This window comes from Sitophilus oryzae, unplaced genomic scaffold, assembly GCF_002938485.1.
Source record: "Sitophilus oryzae breed Bouriz unplaced genomic scaffold, Soryzae_2.0 scaffold_857_pilon_pilon, whole genome shotgun sequence".
Classification (NCBI taxonomy): Eukaryota; Metazoa; Arthropoda; class Insecta; order Coleoptera; family Curculionidae; genus Sitophilus; species Sitophilus oryzae.
In genome coordinates, this window is record NW_022147480.1 from 3,144,080 (window position 1) to 3,165,743 (window position 21,664).

Sequence of the window (21,664 nt, forward strand, 5' to 3'; positions counted from 1 at the left end):
TTTTTGACGATTGACGAAAGACCTTTGAAGGACTTTCGTAAAGCTGTTCCGACGTTACAGGGAGGCACAAAAAGTACATTTTTACACCGAACATACTATTTTTTTAATCAATTTCAAACATTGCAAATAATATAAACAGTAATCGAGCAACAATTTGTACACTCGTTGAATTTGAAACTTAATATCAGTTTAATAATGTATTTTTGTACTTTTGTGCTTAATGCTTTACTTTTATGCCTAGGCGTTAAAATGACAAAAATTAATTAAAATGACAGGCGCCGGCGCCGTAGAATCGTTAATGTTATCGGTATCGTGCAGAGATATAAAGATTTAGCCATTTAGGACACGACTTTAATTGGAAATAAGTCCTAGTCATTTGGAAATCCGATATCCGAGTATTGTTTTGAATTAAAATAAAAAAAAATCTGATTTTTTTTAAAAAATCATGATTTTTTCCAACCCTGATTTGTATATACTAGTTGTTTGCGATATTCTCCGATGTTGGCAGCACCGGCGGAGAATGCACCAAGCCTATACAAACCTTTTTTTTTTGCCGTAAAATCCGCTCAGTACGACCCTGCTCTCCGCGGTAGTACCCCCAGGCCTAAACCGGCGACGATTCGCAACCGGCCAAGACAAAATAGAGGATCGCCGAATCCCGGCTTGTGCGGTCGAATATCCCGAACCACCGCTCATTGCTCATCCGATTCTCGTAGTAGCGCGACTTAGTGATGGGCCCCCTCGAAGGGCTAAGGCCCGTTGTCCTACTGTTCCTCATTATTTGGAGGCTCCAGAGGGCGTCCTGCGAGACCCTCACGCCGCCCTACTTCAACCTGGCAGAAGGGAAGAATATTACCGCCACCGCTACTTGCGGTGTGGACACTGAAGGGCCGGAGCTATACTGCAAATTGATAGGGAGTAATTCGGATAATGAACCAAATGTGAACGTCATACAAGGGCAGGTATGTTGATATTGATATGTACAGTGTATCCCTGGATTGTCTTTACAAGTGGAAAAACTTTTTTGTTATTGACATTTTTAGAAAAATGCATTTTTCATAAAAAAATTTTGCTTGTTCTATTATAATGGTTAATTCCGTTTATACTTTTCAAATTTCCATACCGTTTTAGAGAAAATTTTAAAAATAAACATTAAATAGTTCAATTTTTTTGTCCTAAAAATCAAAGCGCGTTTCTATGATAAAATAATTTCGTTTTCATTCTTTGATAGATTGTTATACAGGGTGTTTCAAAAAACATGTGCCATCTCTCGTGGGTAGATTCCTCACATAAAAATAAGATTTATTTTTCATATGAACATAGGTCCGATTCCGCTTTGTTTCGTAGCTACAGGGTGTTAAAATGTTAATATTTTTTCGATTTATTATAATTTTCTTCCAAGTACTTTAAGCGTTTCGAATGAAATTTTGGGGGTAAAAGGTATTATAAATTGGACATATTTTAATGCTAAAAAAGTGTCGACATATTCACCAGAGACGTGCATATGGGATGGGTTATTACTGGAATATTTTTCTAAAAAAAACATGTACGAAGTAGTGTAAGCAGTTTAATACCGATTAAAAGTTGTATCTTGATATTTTGTCGATTTTGGCCTCCTTTATGAGATTATAAGAACTCAATTATATGTGCAATTATATATACAATTAAATTTGCTTTGATATAAATCTAATAGCAACCTTGAACAAAATTTAATATCATTAACTTGCGAAAGTTTTAAATAAGTATTCATTGATTCCTCATCAAAAAATATGAAAAAAAGTTACTATAAATATGGGTATGGAAATGCATAGTTTTAGAGTTACAGGATAAAACTTTATAAAATTAGGTTTTTTGTAATTATCTTAATAATAGTAGTCATATTTAATAATAAATTAGGTAAAATATATAATTTATTAGTTTTATTTTAATTTTAATTTTATTAATTATCGTTATTAATAACATTGCGTTTATCTCATCAAGGAGGCCGAATTCGACAAAATATCAAGAGATAACTCTTAATTGGCATTAAACGGCCAACACAATTTTGATGTCAAAAGAAAAAAGTCAGTAGCGCACATGTTTTTTTTTGGAAAATATTCCAGTGATAACCCATATGCATGTCGCTGATGAATTTATCTCGACTTTTTTAGCATTAAAATATGTAGCAATTATAATAACTTTTACCCTCCAAGTTTTATGCGGATCACTAAAAGTATACTTGAAAGAAAATTATAATAAATCGAGAGAATATTAAGACTTTAACACCCTATAGCTACGAAGCAAAGCAGAATCGGACCTATGTTGTTATGAAAAATAAGTCTTACTTTTACGTGAGAAATCGCCCCACGAGAGATGGCACATGTTTTTTGAAACACCCTGTATATTGATGGAATTTTAATTAACGTCATATTTTTTACTATTTTAAGATGTTAAGGAAGCCCCCAATTTATTTAGTTCTGTGCTACGGAAAGGGCGATAATAATAATCGGAAATGTGATACTTTAACAAACAGCAAAAAATATGACGTTAAATAAAATTAATAATAATCATTTATCAAAGAATTAAATTAAAATTATATTACCAATTACCATAGAAAAGCCTGATTCTAGGACGCGGACGTCGAAATATGCGTTTTTTGCTCAAATCTTGTTCAATTTTTTTTTACAATGTTAATAATGCATAATCGGCCGTATCTTTTTTCGCGGCTTCAAGGGACTGTTTATATAACTATTTTAAAATTAATAATAACCATCTATCAAATCCTTAATTTTTAGGACTTATGAAATATAGTCTATAAAATGAATAACTTTGAATTTTGACTGTTATTTTTTACCAACATGGCAAACAAAGATGGCAAATATAAAAGCCCTCTATCCAAAAAGTTACTGATATTCTTTAAAATGAGTGCCTGATCGAATCAGATAGGTAACTCCCTTGATTATGTATATAAACAAGGGTAACTCTTTTTACTTTCGTAAAATAGAAAAGGAAAATAATAAAACAGGTGACAGTTCTTCCTCTTCTTGCAAAAATCAACGCAAAATGTCATAATTGACAAAAGCAATGACTAAAGTAAAATGTCATCAGCCTTTGACATTTCTAAATATCAGACCAATGCCGTCTCTAATAGAACAGCCTCGGAGCGAGATTTATGACGTCACGCTAGTTAGATCCCACGGATTAATAAATATGTTGTAGAATACACGGAAAACATAATTATTCCTCGTACTTTTGGTTTGTATATTTTAAATATGATATAGTTTACATGAAATATACATAATATACAGTTAATAAATACAATATATATATATATATATATATATATATATATATATATATATATATATATATATATATATATATATATATATATACCTATTTATAGTAATAAATACTTTGACAAATAAACTATGAACCATACAAATGCATCAAATGTTTTACAATATACAAATAATGAATAGGTACATAAGATAATGGGTAATATGTAAAATATATTTTAAATTTTGGTTTTTGAAAATCGATCTAATTTAACAAAAATATTCAATATCTACTAATAGTGATGTATTATTGTTTGCATTCACAAAATTTATATGTATATTTTGCAAGCATCAATGTTCGAAAACTTATATTTGCAAATAATACAATATCATAGAAAAAAAAGGCGTCAGCGATGGCTATGAAATAAAGATCGCTGTCATTTTATATGTAAAATTATTCTAAAATTTTTTGTTATTATATCATTCTACAACATAATTAATCCGTAGTATCTAACTAGCGTGACGTCATAAATCTCGCTCGGGGCTGTTCTATTAGAGACGGCATCAGCATGGCCGCAAGTTGCTAACCTAATAAAATTAACACTAGACAAGCCCGCGGGAACTGTCAAATTCAAAGTTATTCGTTTCACAGATTATACCATAATGTCATATACTAATAGTATATAACTGACCTAACCGACTGGTTTTTGGAATATAGCCGTTCTTATACTAAATTTAAATTTACTGCTTATTTAAAGTCCTCTCAAAATTATAAATTCGAAGAATTTAATTTATTTTAACGGGAAGTACTGTATAATAATAGTGTCTTCCTTATTCTTCTTCAAAATTCAGTCTATCAAATACAGGGCGAGTCAAAACTTAATATTGTGTTTTCTCCACTATTTTAAATGGAACACGCTGTATTTTATATAATATTCGAACAAAGCTTTGTTTAATCTTTTCGGTATTTTTGGAATGGAAATCTAATGGCAAATCCACTGAGCTAAAAAATATATAGTCTCAGACGCAAAAAAAGGGAAGGGAAAAATTTTTGGTTTAAAATGTTATATATTTTTTATTTTTAGCCCTATTTCCTTGATTTTTAGCAAAAAAATATAAATATATCAACTTTAATTTTTTAACTTAGTTTAATATAAACTTTAGTATTTGACTTATTATACAGGGTTAATAGAAGAGTTGTTTTTTGACTCATATCAACACTTTCGTTAATTTTTAAGAGCAAAATGAACTTGCCATTTTTTGAATTATCACTACTTTTTGATATTATTCAGAGATATTATTCTTCATAATGAGGAGGTGGCTTTGGTGTATTTGTAGCTTCATTAACATTATGAACCGACGTTTAAAGACAGTTATAGCAGTCGGGGAGGCAATACAAAATATTGAGTATTTTTACAAGTTTTTTTTATTTGTACACTTAGTTATTACTTTGTTATTACAGTTATTTTTTTTAATATCCTAGTTTCTTTAGTGTTACTAATATTTATTAAAACCAAGCCTGTATCATTACATTTTAAAGTTTTTTAAATTTTAACATAGAGTTCTAATCAGTGTCGATAATATGACATTACGACCATAGCCACCTCGTGATATTAGCTTACTTCGGGTTTCTCTTATTACCGATTCTGAACTGTCCTAGAACTGTGATGCGTATGCGCAGAAGGAAATATGAAGACATTATTTCATTTGCGCATGCGCTGCAGAGTTCTAGGACGGTTCAGAATCGGTAATAACAAGAACCCGAACAAAGCTAATAAAAAATAACATTATAAAGTAATAATAGTTGAAAAAATTGCAAATTGTTGGTGGCAAGTTCATTTCGTTATTAAAAATTAACGAAGGTCTGTGTTCGCATGAGCCAAAAAACAAAATGCTCAGGAGACATGGTTCTGACAGAAAAATAATGTTTTAGGAAAAGGCACTCACGAAATTATTGCACAGGGTGTTTTAAAGTTAAGGTAAAAAACAACCTTTCAGTTAACTCTCTATAATAAGTCAAATATCAAAAATTTATAAAGAAACTGAGTTTGTGAATTAAAGTTGATAGATTTATATACAGCTTGCTAAAAAATTCATAAAAATAGGGCTAAAAAAAACCCTGTATGTTGACAAAAATATCTTCATAATGTGCTTACCTTTGCCCCCATATTATATAAAAAAAATATAAATGAAAATCACAAACCAAAAACCTAATATAGAGCTTTTTCGGAAGCCTGGTTCACCCTGTATATTGAGGGCGACCCGATATAAACTACCAAACATTATCATTCAAGAGGCAATTTTTAAGCCGTTTTTTTTCGATCACACGGTATACTGTCAAATCAACTTAACGTTATCTGAGGTCAAAAGGTCCTAAGTCTAATGGCACCAAAGAAAAGTAAAGCTCTCTTTCAAAACGTCATATATAAACATTATCAGGTTCAATGAAACAGATAAGAGCCAAGAAGTTATAGTAACAGTTCCTATAAAAATCTGTGTTTAACGGAAGAATGTTTAGTTTTGATGGGCATTTTAAGATTGTTATTTTTATGTCGCATAAATATTTATCTAAGTAGAGATCGTTTCAACCTAAAATATTGATCATGTCATTGTTTATTGTTACACAATTATCACTGCTTGCCATTCATTACAAATTAAAAGTGAGATTGTGAGTCAGTCTTCAAACTAAATTTTCTTTTAAATGTACTACAGGGTGATGCTAAAAAGTTTGTAATAAATAAGGGATTTTTTTACATGCGTTATTGAAAAAAGTTTTATATAGGGTGATTCACAGCTATCGCACGAACTACTACTGATAAAGAGTTACTGTCTGACAGGGTTCGGAAGTAGTTAATTAAGGCGTAATTTACCTGATGTGTAGTTATTTTTTTCAAAAACTACGTCTTTTCCCGTTCATTAACTAGGTACATGAAAACTACTTTAATAAACTACGTATTTATATTTCGATAGAAAAGCCATCCTATAAATAAAAATGTTAATTTTGATAGAAACATGTAATGCATAGGCTTTTTATTTAATAAAAGAATTATAAATTTATAAAAAAAAGAATACAGGGTGGCGCTCCCCATTCGTCTCGGTTGATTATACGAAAACGAAAAGATGTAAAAACAAATTTTTTTATGGGAATATGTGGGAAGGCAATTTGTCAACACCCTGTACATTGCTTTTCAGAATTAATTCTTGTGCTGATTTTTAAGCCCGAAAAATAAACTTTACTGATATTTTTAATTGCTTCGTTTAATGTATACAGGGGTATAGGTATATAAAAATTGCTGGTCTATTTTAAATATTTATTTTACATAAAAACTTCGTTATTTCAAATGAAACACTATGTATTTTTTTAAATAAGTCAGAGCAGATTTAAATAAGTCAGAGGTTTTAAACTATATTAGGGTTTCCTATACCTATCTGGCTCAGATTTTGAATAAAAAGCGATTTTTCAATAAAATTGTAATCAAGATGGCTGGTGTCGCCATGGCAATTTTCTAGTGACACTTAGGAGCTTAGTAGCGCTTAGTCACCCCCCCCCCCGCCACTGGCTAGTTTTATTAGCCTAACTCTTTCTATTGTCTTAAGACAGTCAAAAAAAATCCCTTTGATCTAAGCGGCCGATTTTTTTGCGCAAATAGGGGTATCGGAAAAGTTTGGCAGAATAAAATATATCGGTGACAGATGTGGAAAAACGACGGGTTACAAAGATTTAGCCGTTTAGGATAGGACTTTAAATAGAAAATTGTTAAAAATAAAAATAAATCCGATTAAAATTAAAAAAATCTGATTAAAATAAAAAAAATCGATTTTTTATATTTTTTTAAAAATCATGATTTTTTTGCACCCTGATCCGGGGACATACTACTCGTTACATCAATAATGTCTACTGATCACCAACCCTTTGTGCTTTTATTGCAGTATTGTGACTATTGTGATCCCCGTACACCTGGTAAGCACCATCCACCTGAACATGCGGTCGACGGCAAAGAAACCTGGTGGCAAAGTCCGCCATTGTCCAGAGGCATGAAGTACCAGGAAGTGAACTTGACCATCGACCTAGGACAGGTAAATCATATTCTATTTACCCTTTTTATTTGTATATTATTTAAAAATAGTCTATCCCATAACAATACATATCTATTAGCATAAATTATTAGTAATTGTTATCCTCTGTCATTTTAATTGGAAACCAAAACAGTTTATTTTTTTTTGGATGTCATCTGTTGAAATCATATATTCTCTCGTTAGACAAACTATTACATATTTATAGATAGTGTCACTACAATCTTTCTTGTACTTGTATTAGCATTTTATTTTGTCCCACTTTTAACAGGCGATAACATTTATTTTATTTTTGGAACCAGAGAACAATTCGGAAATTTTAATATTGTTAATTTTCTTAAGTGGATAAAATGCAACTAAAAGACGAATGTAATACAAATATTTATCCACAAATACATACACTATCGGACAAAAGTAGAGCAACAAAGTTCATTTTTATTCATGTTTGAATAAAAAAATATTAGGTTGTGATTTTCGGCTATGTTTACTAACACACTATCCTTACACTATTACTATAGTACTATTTTAGTACTAGTAGTATAGTACGAGTACTATTTTGGTGTACTTTTAATCAGTTTAAAAATAGTAAATAATAATGATTATAAAAATTGATGAGAATGGGGGCGACAAAAGTAGAGCAACAAATTGTATTCAACAGATTTTATTGTGTCTTATTTCAACAAAAAATATTTAACACATTTAAGAACAATAATAATTGAAAGTAATACGTCAGTAATTGATAGAATATCCATTATTATTAATAATTTGCTGACAACGGCGTGGCATTGAAGCAATCAACATCTGAATGACATTTTCGGGAACGTTCTGCTTCTTCCCAGAGATGGGGTTAAGGTCTGGGGATTGTGCTGGCCATTGCAAAACTCGAAAAAATATATAAAATAGGGTGTTTTATTTAAAAAAAAAACATGTTATATTCGCCACACTTTTTTAAAGCACCCTGTATACTCTATAATAATTTTAAAATGTGTATCTTAACCGTCCCTATAACTTTTAAATTTAATATTTTTTTGTAAACTTAAAAAAAAATGAGATAATGGACTTTACTCTATCGTTGACTCACCCTGTACTTATTGAAGAACTCCCGTATATGAAAATCGCCCAATCGCCAAATACAATGATGCAGAGTCTGGTGCTTCCTAACAGATTCGAGATAATGAGCCAAAACATCTGGTTAGGGTTCGAAAAACACGTGTTTCACATCTCAATTTATGGCATTCTGTAAAGGCGTCATTCTTGAAAGATTGGGCATTGAAAAAGCGACGAGTTTGTCGCGTTTAAAATCTTATAATTTTAGTCTGAATATAGTGTTTATCAATATAACTTATTTACAAATAAAAAAAATATTGCACAGGAATAAATAAAACAGAACATAAATAAAACAAAGTATTTTATTAATAATAATTTCAATAATTTACAAACAATTTTGTACACCAAACAAACCAAATCTCTACAGCATTAAGGGTCTATTACGCTGTACTTTAGGGTCGCTCTCAGGGGTCGGGTAAAGCGGGTGTGTGGGCGAAGGAAATATATATTATATTTCAGAAATCTGCCTAAAGCCGGAGTCTCATGCATCCGAAATCCGATGGTACGACATCCGAAATTTGAAGTTATCGTGTGAAATAAAAAAAGCCTGTCACATACATCCGAAAGTTCGTTCCGAAATTTGACAGTTTTGACATTTTTCTGCTGCGCTGAATAGAGATTCATGTCATGTTTTATTGGAGAAACACTTAAATAACTTCCTCGTCAAATATCCCGAAATTGCCCACTTCCCACTAAACTTGTTTTTAAAAACAAATGTTTTCAAAAAAAGTGAGGTTAAAAAACACACGATATCGTACAAAAGTTAAACAAAATTTAACTTTATACGACGTCGGATGATTAGTTAAAATTATCGGATAAAAATTGTTGTCAAAATATTTCGACCAATAGGAGCACCGTCGGATCGTCGTGTCATCGGATTTCGGATGCATGAGACTCCGGCTTAAGGCTTAGCCCCACTTAGCCCGATCCTGTCGTGTTAAGCCACACTCAAAATTCCAAGCACACGTGCTTTGATTAGGCTTGATTAAGGTTTGCAGAGCTTCAGCATTTGCCATAAAATAGCGAGCAATTTGTTACAAAACATTATAAATTATATATCACTGTAGTCACAAAACTTCAATCTATTTCCGTATTCTCACGGAATTTTAAATTATTTCTTTATTTTCCAGAAAATTTGGTCCAAACATAAGAAATATTTTGTTGAAGTTTGGCCATCAAAATCTTAAAAATAAAGAAGTTGTCTAAAAATGTGCTACAATCTATACTAATATACATATACGAAAACCCTGTATATATATAGGTAGTTTTAGTTTAAAATATTGTTACTTCGCCGAGAGAAGAATCATAAAACTATTTTTATCGTAGAATTCCGACAGACATGTCTTTATTTTGGTTGGAAACTAACAATGAACTAATTTTACGTAAACATGATTTTTATTCTATACCAACGAAAATTTAGAAGTTAGTATCGAAAAATACCATTTTTTAAACACAAAACAATATAAAATAACAAATAATAAGAATATTTCGCATATACCTATGTAAATGTAAACACCCAGAAGAAATAAAAAAAATATATTTTAAAGGTCTATAAATAAGATTTCCTATGAGCAATTTAAGTAAATTACACTTTGTTATACAAATGTATACATACAAGAATTAGATCATACTGTCAAGGCTAAATGGCAATGTGTATTATTTGATTTGGCGGATTTTCGACGAATTTTTTCAAAAACCCAGTCTTTATTACGTAATCATTGCCTAGCAATATGATTGAAAATGTGTAATAAGAAGGTAATAAGCAATATCATTGTGAATTTGAAATAAAAAAAATATTTTCTACGCACTTTTTTAAATTAAAAAAAAATATAAGTTAGTTAAAACAGAAGATTTTAGAAAAAAAATGAGTTTTTAATTTTTTTCATATTGTTCCACCATTTCAACTGAGTGTAAAGGACTATAAAAGACATTTTCTGACGATTTTTAGTGAGTGACATATTTTACAAAGGTTAAAAAAAATACGATTTTAATTTTTTTTCCTCCGCTAAAAATCGTCTTTTCGTTTAAGAATCATGATCAGATTATTTTTGCATGTCTCAGACTTGTTAGAATTAGAAAAAAATCATCATTAATTAATTTTCATTTTTATTATAAAAATAAAAATAAAATTGAAAAAACAGTTTTTTTTAAATCTCGAAAACCGTTTGAGTTAAAGAGCTAAATCTTATTTTTACGTGAGGAATCTCCCCCACGAGAGATGGCACATGTTTTTTGAAACACCCTGTATAATATACATTATCTATTATCTCCATTCTTGGCACATAATTGTAATATTCTAACGTAAATATTTTTTGAAGAATTATTCGAAATTGGAGTTGAATATACGAGGCTGAATTGAAAGGCTGTATTGGAAAATAAAAAATAATAATCTTATAGAGGCTGTTAAAAGGTCGGACAAAACAAAAAAAGTTAACAATTATTGTACAATGAAATCAAAAATTCTTTTGACGTTATTTGATATGAGAACAACATCAAGTAGGCGAGAATCGGCGTTTCCCGGATTTTGTTTATCTATATTTGTCATTCAATCTGGTTTAGTCCGGAAGTTGTAATATGTAGAGCAACGTTTTTTTTTCTTGCATGCTCTTTCAAATCGTTTTTATATGCTGATATCGATACAAAAAGTCGGCTAAAAATAAAAGTTGATTATTGAGCGAAATTTTACACATTATTCAATGACCTGGGGAATATTTCTTTAAAGTATTTACATATACAGGGTGGTCCGAACTGTATTCCGGAAACTTCGGCAGCATATTCTGCAGATAAAAATAAGTAAAAAAGTTTGTATAACTGTAGGCAGGGTCCGGAAAACTACATGTTACTTTTAAAAACTACATAAACTACATTACATGTAGTTAATGTAGTTTATGTAGAGGGTGGACTTTATGTAACATATGTATGTAAACTTTCAAATATCAAAGGTTTGAAGTGAGGTTATAATAAGTTGAAACTTTAGAAAACACAATGTATTTAAGAAAACAGAAGAAATATGGCTTTTAATATAATATTCACACATCATTATTATATATATTAATATAATATTCACACATATTATAACATAATATAATATTCACACAAGAATATTATATTATATAATATTCACACATACTTTATTAACGTAGTTTTCATGTAGTTAATGAACGGGAAAAGACGTAGTTTTTGAAGAAAAACTACACGTATAAATTAAACATATTGACTAAATAGTTATTATCAAAGTAAAACCTCTAAAGGCGGGTAAGGGGAAAAATAGTTAGTTAAATAGTTATTAGACTGAAATCATAAATTTGAAATGTTTTTGTGTCAAAAGTTCAACAGAGACTATTTTATCATAATTTTTTCGCAGAAAAATTTATGATTAATTTAAAAATTAAAAATTTCTCAGATTTATTTTTCAGTCAAATAACTATTTACTCAACGTGTTTATTTTTTGACAATAATGACATGTATTGACTATTTCCATTCTAAATATCTTGAGAATGGTTGCTCGTAGCGATTTTTACCAAGAGACATTTTTTACGTAAAAAAATCAGGGAGATGTATATTTTTTCACTCGGTAGTTTTATACAGGCACGGACGAAAAGTTATTACTCTTCATAACAGTAAAAAAATATGTAGGTGGCGTTCTCTACAAGTAGGAGTCATATTGACATCAAAATCAAATTTCTCATGTCAATAAACTCCCAGACACCAATTTTCATCAAAATATTGACGTTACTTCAAAAATTATTAGGAAAAAATCGAAATAAACCACCCTGTATACAGGGTGGTCCGAACTTGCATACGTTTAAAGATACAGGATGTTAGACGGTTAGACCTTAAAAAAGTGTTTTTTGCAATTATTTTCTTAAATACTATTATTTTTTTTTAATTTGCTCTTGGCAGCACACTGAACACCAATGGTATAAATTTAATTTGTTATTAGGTATTTTAATACTTTTTTTTTAAGAAAAATATTTTTGAGGTATCGAATGAGATTGATATTATCACAGCTTATTCAGTACGAGCTGGTCATCTTCGCTTGTTTTGGAGTATCCGCGTTAGTAATGAGCGAGGCTGGTCTTGTTTTGGTCTTGCTTTTTGTGCCAGACTAAGACCACGACCAGTCTCATCACTATTGATCTCTGACTAGTGTTGTAAATGGAAATATTGGAAATTTCCAAACGTCTCGGAAATATTGGAAATATTGGGAATATTGGAAATATTTTAAGAAATACTTAAATCTTGTCATTAACGATTCAAACCCGATGTTTATTAATATATCTTTCATATTTTGTAACCCTATAAACATTAAACTTACTATAGAACAGTTTTACAAACATATAATATGGTGAATATATCGAGTTTGAGGATTCACCAACTTATTTGCAACCTCGCATTTCAACGGGGAAGTCCCGAGCTCGTAAGTCGTAGCGTAGTAAAAACTTACTGGTCTTCAATTTTGACCAATTTAAAAAGTGTATACAATACTAGGCTCAGTTTACAAGGAGTTGCAGTTAGCCAAGAAGCAACACAAATGATTGATAAAAATGTTAAGCAGTGAATATTAGATGACGAAGTATTTTGGGCCCAAATTTCCAACGTAATTAACATTTTTGAACCTATTGGCAAATGGTTAAAAATTGTAGAAGGAGATTATAGCACCATTCATTTTGCTGTAAAAGCATTTTTGATATTAGAAGGGTAATTCAGAATAATCTTGCATTGTCCTAACTTGACGACAAAGAAAAATCCGAATTGTTGGAGTTTGTTGACAAAAGAGAAAAAATTGCTATTAAACCCATTCATTATGCTGCAGAATTACTAAATCCAAAATCGCAAGGTTCTGAACTTGATGAAACCCAAACTCTTTCTGCCATAGAATGCATACTTAATATATCAAAAAATAAACTCAATACAAAGGAGCAAGAAATAATAGATGAAATAGCAGATTACCGTTGTAGAAGTGACAAGTTATTTGGAAATAACTTCTTATGGAAAAGTAGTTTTGATAACCCAGTCTCCTGGTGGAAAGGACTGTGCTCTTCATCTTCATTATCACAAGTAGCTTCACGAATGTTGATGATGCCAGCATCTTCGGCTGCCACGGAACGCAGTTTTAGCGTTTATAGTCATATTCATTCAAAAAAGAGAAACAGGCTTACTAATGATAGAGCCGCTAAGCTACTCTATGTACCCCACAATGAAAACTTGCTGAAGAAAATAGGAAACGGCAATAGATCAATTTTTATTTCCGATACTATTGAAGATTTTAAGGAAGTAGACTGGCAAGAAGATGTTATTGAGTGTGATGCTGATGACAGCGATAAAGATATGCCTCTTGCTCGACTAGTGTGTCAAATATAATTTTTTTTGTATAAATTTAACCTTAATTTATTTTTTAATTTGAAGAATAACTCTTTATTTGTGTTTATGTATAAGCATTTTGTGTTTTGCAATGTTTTGTTATGATTTTTATAAATAAATATTTCATTTTTTTTTATTTTTTAAAATATTTCATATATTTCCAATATTTCCAATGCCTTCAGGAAATATTTCCGGAAATATTTCCGAAAATATATTTCTGGAAATTTTACATCACTATCTCTGACACTGTATTTACAGGAGTTCCACGTGGCCTACGTGTACATTACGATGGGTAATTCCCCTAGGCCTGGCTTATGGGTTTTGGAGAAATCTGCTGATTATGGAAAAACCTACACGCCGTGGCAGTACTTTTCCGATTCCCCTGCAGATTGCGAAACCTATTTTGGCAAAGAATCTCTCCAGCCAATCACGAGGGACGATTCCGTCATTTGTACCACCGAATATTCGAAAATTGTACCATTAGAAGGCGGAGAGGTAAGATATGAAAACTATACATACACACTGTGTGCCGAAACTTTCGTTTTAGTTTAATCTTTTTTACGAAAGCGTAGAGCTGCCATCCCAACAATGAAATATAATTTTAGCAAAATTTACACTTTTTCTGTAAATTTACAGATTTTCTGTAAATTTACACTTTTTCTGTATGTGTTAAATTTACACTTTTTCTGTAAATTTACACATTTTCTGTAAATTTACAGATTTTCTGTAAATTTACACTTTTTCTGTAAATTTACAGATTTTCTGTAAATTTACACTTTTTCTGTAAATTTACACTTTTTCTGTAAATTGCATGCGAAATTTACTACCCAGCAGAATGACGTCTCGGCATCGACCTGCTCGTTACTCACGTTACAAGTGAGCATTGTTCTCCGCTGATTAAGTTGCTATTGTGCCTAAGTAGTACATATATTCATCAGAGATTATGGACGAATACATTAAAACCTACTTTCATATCGGATTAAGTCATAAAGAAATTTTGACATGTCTGCTAGAGGATGGTTATGTTAAGTTTACATCATTTGCAGACGACAGTTTACGTCATCCCAGAGGTGGAGGCCATCAGATCCTCTTGCAAACAGTAATGCATCGGAAAGGGTGAAAATACTTTCCGGGTCGATTAAAAGCATATTAGAAAACATATTAAACAAAAAAATGCCATACTATTATATCATACACATTCGAAATTTAATACATAATCCCTAAAATAAGAGATCACCCGATTTTCTGTACTATGTTAGACCAGGTTCAGTATAGACGATGAGGAATAATTCTTCAAGTATTTTTGAAGAGAGTGTGGTTTCAGAACAAAATATATCTTTGAATATACTGGGATATTGCTTAATCTTTTCATATAGTCCGCATGTCTTCAATCCTTCAATTAATTGCCGCAGTGGTTCCCTAATTCTGTCTTTACTAGTAAAGACTTTTGTGAATAAACTGGCGTAGAACAGAATTCGATGGGAACTACTCGTAGAATAACGCACCACTGTTGCCCTAACGCATAAATTAACAGAAAAAGTGTAAATTTACAGAAAATCTGTAAATTTACAGGAAAAGTGTAAATTTACAGAAAATCTGTAAATTTACAGAAAATCTGTAAATTTACAGAAAAAGTGTAAATTTTGCTAAAAATATTTTTCAATGTTGCGATGGCAGCTCTACGCTTTCGTACTTTTTAAATCATTTTTGGTTATTAAGTTATTAGTCCGAGATCCCAGGGCCGCCAGATTTTACTTATTTTCTGTTCTGTTTTTATCTACTTTTAGTCCCTGGTACCTAAACTCTTATTAAACAATGCACATTACAGTTGAGGGTTGGAACCTTTGGTGTTACACAGCAAAATAAAAACACTAAATCACCACAATACACCAAAACACTTTTACTTTTACACTGGACGCGCGTTTCGCTAACCATGATTATAAACTAAACTAGTTTATAATCATCTGCTGATGATGCTAACATGGTTAGCGAAACGCGCGTCCAGTGTAAAAGTAAAAGTGTTTTGGTGTATTGTGGTGATTTAAACAATGCACATACTAAAGCCTAATTTACACGTGTCAAGTAGCTAAAGCAAGTTACTAAATTTAGTGACCTGCATGGTGTAAACAACCCAATTAATACTTGCGCAAGTAACAGATTTAGTAAACTGTTTAGTCAACTGAATAGAAACGATTCCTATTTACTTGCGCAAGTGTTCATCCCCACCTCTGTTTTTGAGCAACTAAAGCGCAGACTAAACAAGTGTAGACCGGCCAGTTTAGTCAAGTTCATTAGTAAAGACTACTAGCGTTTATTTTTTTTTTTGAATTATTAATAATTAATTTTGTCTCTTGAATAAGTTTGTACAGAAATATCGTGATGCTTATGGGATACAAGGGCTGCCATTTATAAAAATAAACAAGCTCGGGACTTGAATAAGTTTGTAAGCGGTCTCTTGAATAAGTTTGTACAGAAATATCGTGATGCTTATGGGATACAAGGGCTGCCATTTATAAAAATAAACAAGCTCGGGACTCGGGACACAGCGTATAAGGAAATTGAGGAGATCATGGGTATAGAAGGATTCGGATTTCATGAAATAAAAAACAAAATAAAGCATTTATGAAATCGGGAGCAGGTTCGATGGATATTTATGTCCTCAGTGTAAAATCCCGTTTAAATCAACAACTAAACATCAATAAAAATTAAAATGTAGACGCTCACTAAAATGAACGGGCTAAATTTTAGCTACTTGATTGTAGCTTGCTTTAGCTACTTGGTACGTGTAACTGCGGCTTAATACTATGAAACTTGAAAATAAGTAAGGTCTGGCAACCTTGGCTCTTTATTAAAGACCAAATCCAAATATTATTATTGTTTGCCTTCTGTTAACTCTTTAATGTTGAATAAAAATGCCAAAAAGGTGCGTATACACCAAAGAAAGATTGGCAAACAGGATCCTAAACGTTTGTAAATGCTTGTAAATGTTTGAAAACTACAAATAACTATTTTTTTAGATACCAATAGGAGTTCTGAAACATAGACCATCCGCAACGCACTACTTCAATTCGACAGTTCTGCAAGAATGGACCAGGGCCACCAATGTGCGTTTCAGATTCCTCAGAACAAAAAATCTTTTGGGTCATCTAATGTCCGTGGCTAGACAAGATCCCACCGTTACCCGTAGGGTAAATACCTTTGTTTTTAGTTCTTTTATTCTCACACAAGGCGATAAAGATATTTGAGCGCACCTTGAGTAAATAGTACAAATATGTACAAATAGTGTCTTTTTCTGTTGTAGTACTTTTATTCCATCAAAGATATCAGTATAGGAGGAAGATGTATGTGTAATGGACATGCCCAGACCTGCGATATACCCGATCCTAAAGATCCACGAATTCTAATGTGCAATTGCCGGCATAATACTTGTGGTTCCAAATGTAACGTCTGCTGTCCTGGATTCGAACAAAAAGCCTGGAGACAATCGAAATACGATGATCCCTTTAAATGCGAACGTACGTACTATTTATTATACAGGGTGTTGTATAGTGTGTCTTAGAGAATTAGAATTTTGCAAGTTTTGACTTCGTCATATAGGAAACCAACATATTTTTCAGTGTAAAAACCGGCACGAAAAACGGGCACTTTAACATTTTGATGTTTTTTAAAGTTTCATATACTTTGTTCTAGTCGGCCGATTTTGATGATTTTTTAAGCAATATGTAGCTAAGTTATTTGACTTTTTAGTGTCTCTTTCTAAATTAAAAATGAAAGTTCCCATCTGTTATACGAGGGAAAACAAAATGTTGATATTTTAGGGATAGTTTGAAACACACTGTGGAATAGAACAAGGAATTTAAAAATCATTTTATCATCTAGGTACATCTTTTCCAGTGAACAAAGTTTTGTCACATTTCGGGAACGTTAGGGAACAGTTACGTATCTGCATTTTATTGCTTTTCATATTATGCAAAAGACGGGCCTGGTAACGTAACGACTTCACCTAGCACATTTCCCTTAAAGGAATAAAATGCTCACTGGGTTTCTCCAACTATATATTTGCTATAGCTTTATTTTTGTTGGAGATAATCGCTTTTCGTAACTTTTACATTAAAACCATGCCTTTGCTTTGGTCCTAGTCAACAGACCTATGGTAATCGCAAAACAATTTCCGATGCCCATGATCAACTTTGAGTGAGAAGCGATGGCGACAGCGCTGCCCGATTGTGATGGATTTATGAGATGAATCTTAATTTAAAATTGACAAACAACATATTTATCATGTCATTTTTTTTTTGTTTTCAAGAGTTTTACGTTTTATTTTTAATTTAATAGCTAATATTTTAGTAACTAATTGATTTATTTGTTTTATAGCGTATTTTACTTATTACATATTGGCAAAAACTAGACCATTATGAAGATTATTCTAAGCGTTATTGTGAGTTATTTATTTATTTATTTATTGATGTACATCTTACAACGCCATATGTGGCAGTAACAAGTAAGAGGGTGCTATTAATGTACAAACTAATAATCACAGAATTTAATAAAAACTAACTTGGTGAAAGTGGTATAATGTGCTTATCAATCAAACTTATTTCTCTGAGTGCAGTCAATGGTAATAAACGACTTTTATTGTTACGTTCTCGTTCAAATTGTTTATCAGGGAAGCTACAAGCTCTTTGCTTTGATTGTATAAATGCTTCGGCATATTTTCAACACACAATTTCAAGAAATGCAATACAAAAACTCGAAAATTTAGTTTCTAAAACAACTGTTTGTGCTTAAAAGTGCAATTTTTAAACAAAGACTACGAAAATACCCAAAAAAAAGAAAATTGCTCACAAATATTCAACAACAATACGATATTATATAAAATAATGACTGACATTAGGATAATTGTCAAATAATAAAGGACGGCATTGCTGAACACGCAATGTGACCAACATAGCGGTTATAAAATTCGGTTTAAACAAATTGCAGCTTTAATCTAAATAAAATATCTGTCACAATCATTTGCTCTATAAAGTAAAATGAAGAGCTGCTCGCTATCTTAAATTATACAACAAATTTAAACATTTTTGCCAAAATGTCATTTAGTCGGGTTTATAGACTTTAATGTCAATGTCGATATGATTGATGACGTACATCGGAAAATGTTTTGCGATTGCAATAGTAAGTTGTAGTCCCGAAACAGGCCTTCTTAAAATAAGATTTGCTTCGTTTAATCTTCTTCTTACAGTCCGTCACTGGCATGTACATTCCTTAGTGATAAACTTGCAATAAGTTGATCGTCTCGATTCGAAGTTCTCATAGGAAGGTTCCTGGACGTCTAGCATATGAACTTGTCTCGAGGAAGCGCCTGCGTTGTACTTTGTGCCCACCTAAATATTTTAGCGACATAATTTTGATCTCTATCATTTTCAATTAAAGCAACTATAGCGGATACAACTTCTGGAAATCATCTCTGCTAGAGGAACTGCCCAACAGCCAATAGACAATAATATGATTTTTCAATAACAGTTACATTACATAAATCATAAACACTATTTCATAGGTTTGTTGACTGGGACCAAAAGCACAGAGATGGTTTTAATGTACAGTTTACGAAAAAATGTTAGTGTCTTGTAAATATATAATTTCCAGCTTGCAACTGTTTTCAACACTCAAACGAGTGCGTCTACGATGCGGAGATCGACAAAAAACACCTTTCCCTAGACATTTATGGAAACTACAAGGGAGGTGGTATCTGTCAGAACTGTAGACACAACACCGAAGGTATCAATTGCAACAAGTGCAAGCCTAAATTCTTCCGGCCCTACAACAAACACTGGAATGAAACCGACGTGTGCCATCGTAAGAACTTTTTTTCCAACAATTAACGCAGTTTTTTCTAACATACCTTTCTATTTGTAGCCTGCAATTGTGATAATTTCTATTCAACCGGAAACTGCGCAGAAGGATCGGGACGTTGTGAATGTAAAATACAGTTTACTCCGCCAAATTGCGATTCGTGTAGTTTCGGGTACTACAGCTATCCCGAATGTAAGCCTTGCGAGTGCTTCATCAACGGAACGGTTGATCTTCAATGCTCCTACACTGACGGAACTTGCCATTGTAAAGAGAACTTTGACGGAAAAGACTGTAAGGAATGTTCCAGTGGATACTACAACTTTCCAGAATGTACTGGTAAGTATAGCTCCGGTTAAAACTAACACGTACCTATTTAAGAAGTTACTACATTAACTTGAATATAATTGAATTGTATATTTATTGTATTTTAACCAAATTACAGCTTGTGAATGTGACGCAGTGGGTTCAGACACAGAATCCTGTGACCAATCCTCTGGAAATTGTACATGTAAAGCCAACTTTTCTGGACAGAAATGTTCACAATGCCAGGATGGCTTTTTTGATTATCCATCTTGTAAATGTAAGTTAAAACTTTATATAGCCTTTTTAAATGGAGCATTTTTTTTATTAATGTGATTTTTTCAGATTGTAATTGTGATATTAAAGGAACAAAAGATGGTATTTGTGATAAAGGTACAGGCAAGTGTATTTGTAAGGAAGGATATGGTGGGGAAAGGTGCGATGTTTGTGTATTTGGTAAGTAAAAAAAAATATTTTATACGATAAGGACGTGTATGAGATATAGTCTGTGAAACGAATAACTTTGAATTTGACAGTTCCCGCGGTCTTTTCTAGTGTTAATTTTATTAGCTTAGCAACTTGCAGCCATGCTGAAGCAATGCCGTCTCTAATAGAACAGCCTCGGAGCGAGATTTATGACGTCACACTAGTTAGATTTTACGGATTAATAAATGTGTTGTAGAATACATGGAAAACATAATTATTCCTCGTATTTTTGGTTTGTATTTTAAAAATGATATAGTTTACATGAAATATACATAATTTACAGTTAATAAATACAATATATATATATACCTATTTATAGTAATAAATACTTTGGCAAATAAACTATGAATCATACAAATACAACAAATACACACAAAAATCACAACCTACCAAAATAATAATAATATTATTAAATAATTAATAATAAATACATCATTAGTAGGTATTGAATGTTTTTTTGTTAAATTAGATCGATTTTCAAACCTCAAAATTTAAAATATATTTTACATTTTACCCATTATCTTATGTCCCTATTTATTATTTGTATATTGTAAAACATTTGCTGCATTTGTATGGTTCATAGTTTATTTGCCAAAGTATTTATTACTATAAATAGTTATATATATGGTATTTATTAACTGTATATTATGTATATTTCATGTAAACTATATCGTTTTTAAAATACAAACCAAAAATACGAGGAATAATTATGTTTTCCATGTAGTCTACAACATATTAATCCGTAGTATCTAACTAGCGTGACGTCATAAATCTCGCTCCGGGGCTGTTCTATTAGAGACGGATTTGGTCTGATATTTAGAAATGTCAAAAGCTGATATGGCATTTTACTTTTGACAATTATGACATTTCGTGTTGATTTTTGGAAGAAGAGGAAGAACTGTCACTTGTTCTATTATCTTCCTTTTCTATTTCACGAAAGTAAAAAGAGTTACCTATCTGATTCGTTCAGTTAGGTTCACTCAATTTAAAGAATATCAGTAACTTTTTTGGTAGAGGGATTTTATATTTGCCATGTTGGTAAAAAATAACGGTCAAAATTCAAAGTTATTCATTTTATAGACTATACCTATTGAACATTGGAAACCGACGTTATGCCACGATGGATTTTGCAGTTCACAGTTCACACAGTGTAAGTTTTTTTAATGCCACTTTTTCACAGTTATCACGGGTATCACTGTTTAAATTTTTAAAGATTTTATAAT

General features: G+C 31.5%; 1 protein-coding gene across 1 annotated transcript in view; it reads left to right on the forward strand.

Annotated features, from left to right (window-relative positions):
- Positions 1-623: 623 nt before the first annotated feature.
- The window catches only part of LOC115889992 (laminin subunit alpha), a 126,615-nt gene continuing 105,574 nt past the window's right edge, over positions 624-21,664 (forward strand). The window contains exons 1-9 of the mRNA XM_030910100.1: positions 624-962; positions 7,188-7,334; positions 14,061-14,297; positions 16,820-16,990; positions 17,104-17,317; positions 19,449-19,658; positions 19,719-19,991; positions 20,098-20,235; positions 20,301-20,411. Coding sequence (XP_030765960.1) covers positions 732-962; positions 7,188-7,334; positions 14,061-14,297; positions 16,820-16,990; positions 17,104-17,317; positions 19,449-19,658; positions 19,719-19,991; positions 20,098-20,235; positions 20,301-20,411 — 1,732 coding nt within the window. The 5' untranslated portion in view covers positions 624-731. The remainder of the gene's footprint in view (positions 963-7,187; positions 7,335-14,060; positions 14,298-16,819; positions 16,991-17,103; positions 17,318-19,448; positions 19,659-19,718; positions 19,992-20,097; positions 20,236-20,300; positions 20,412-21,664) is intronic.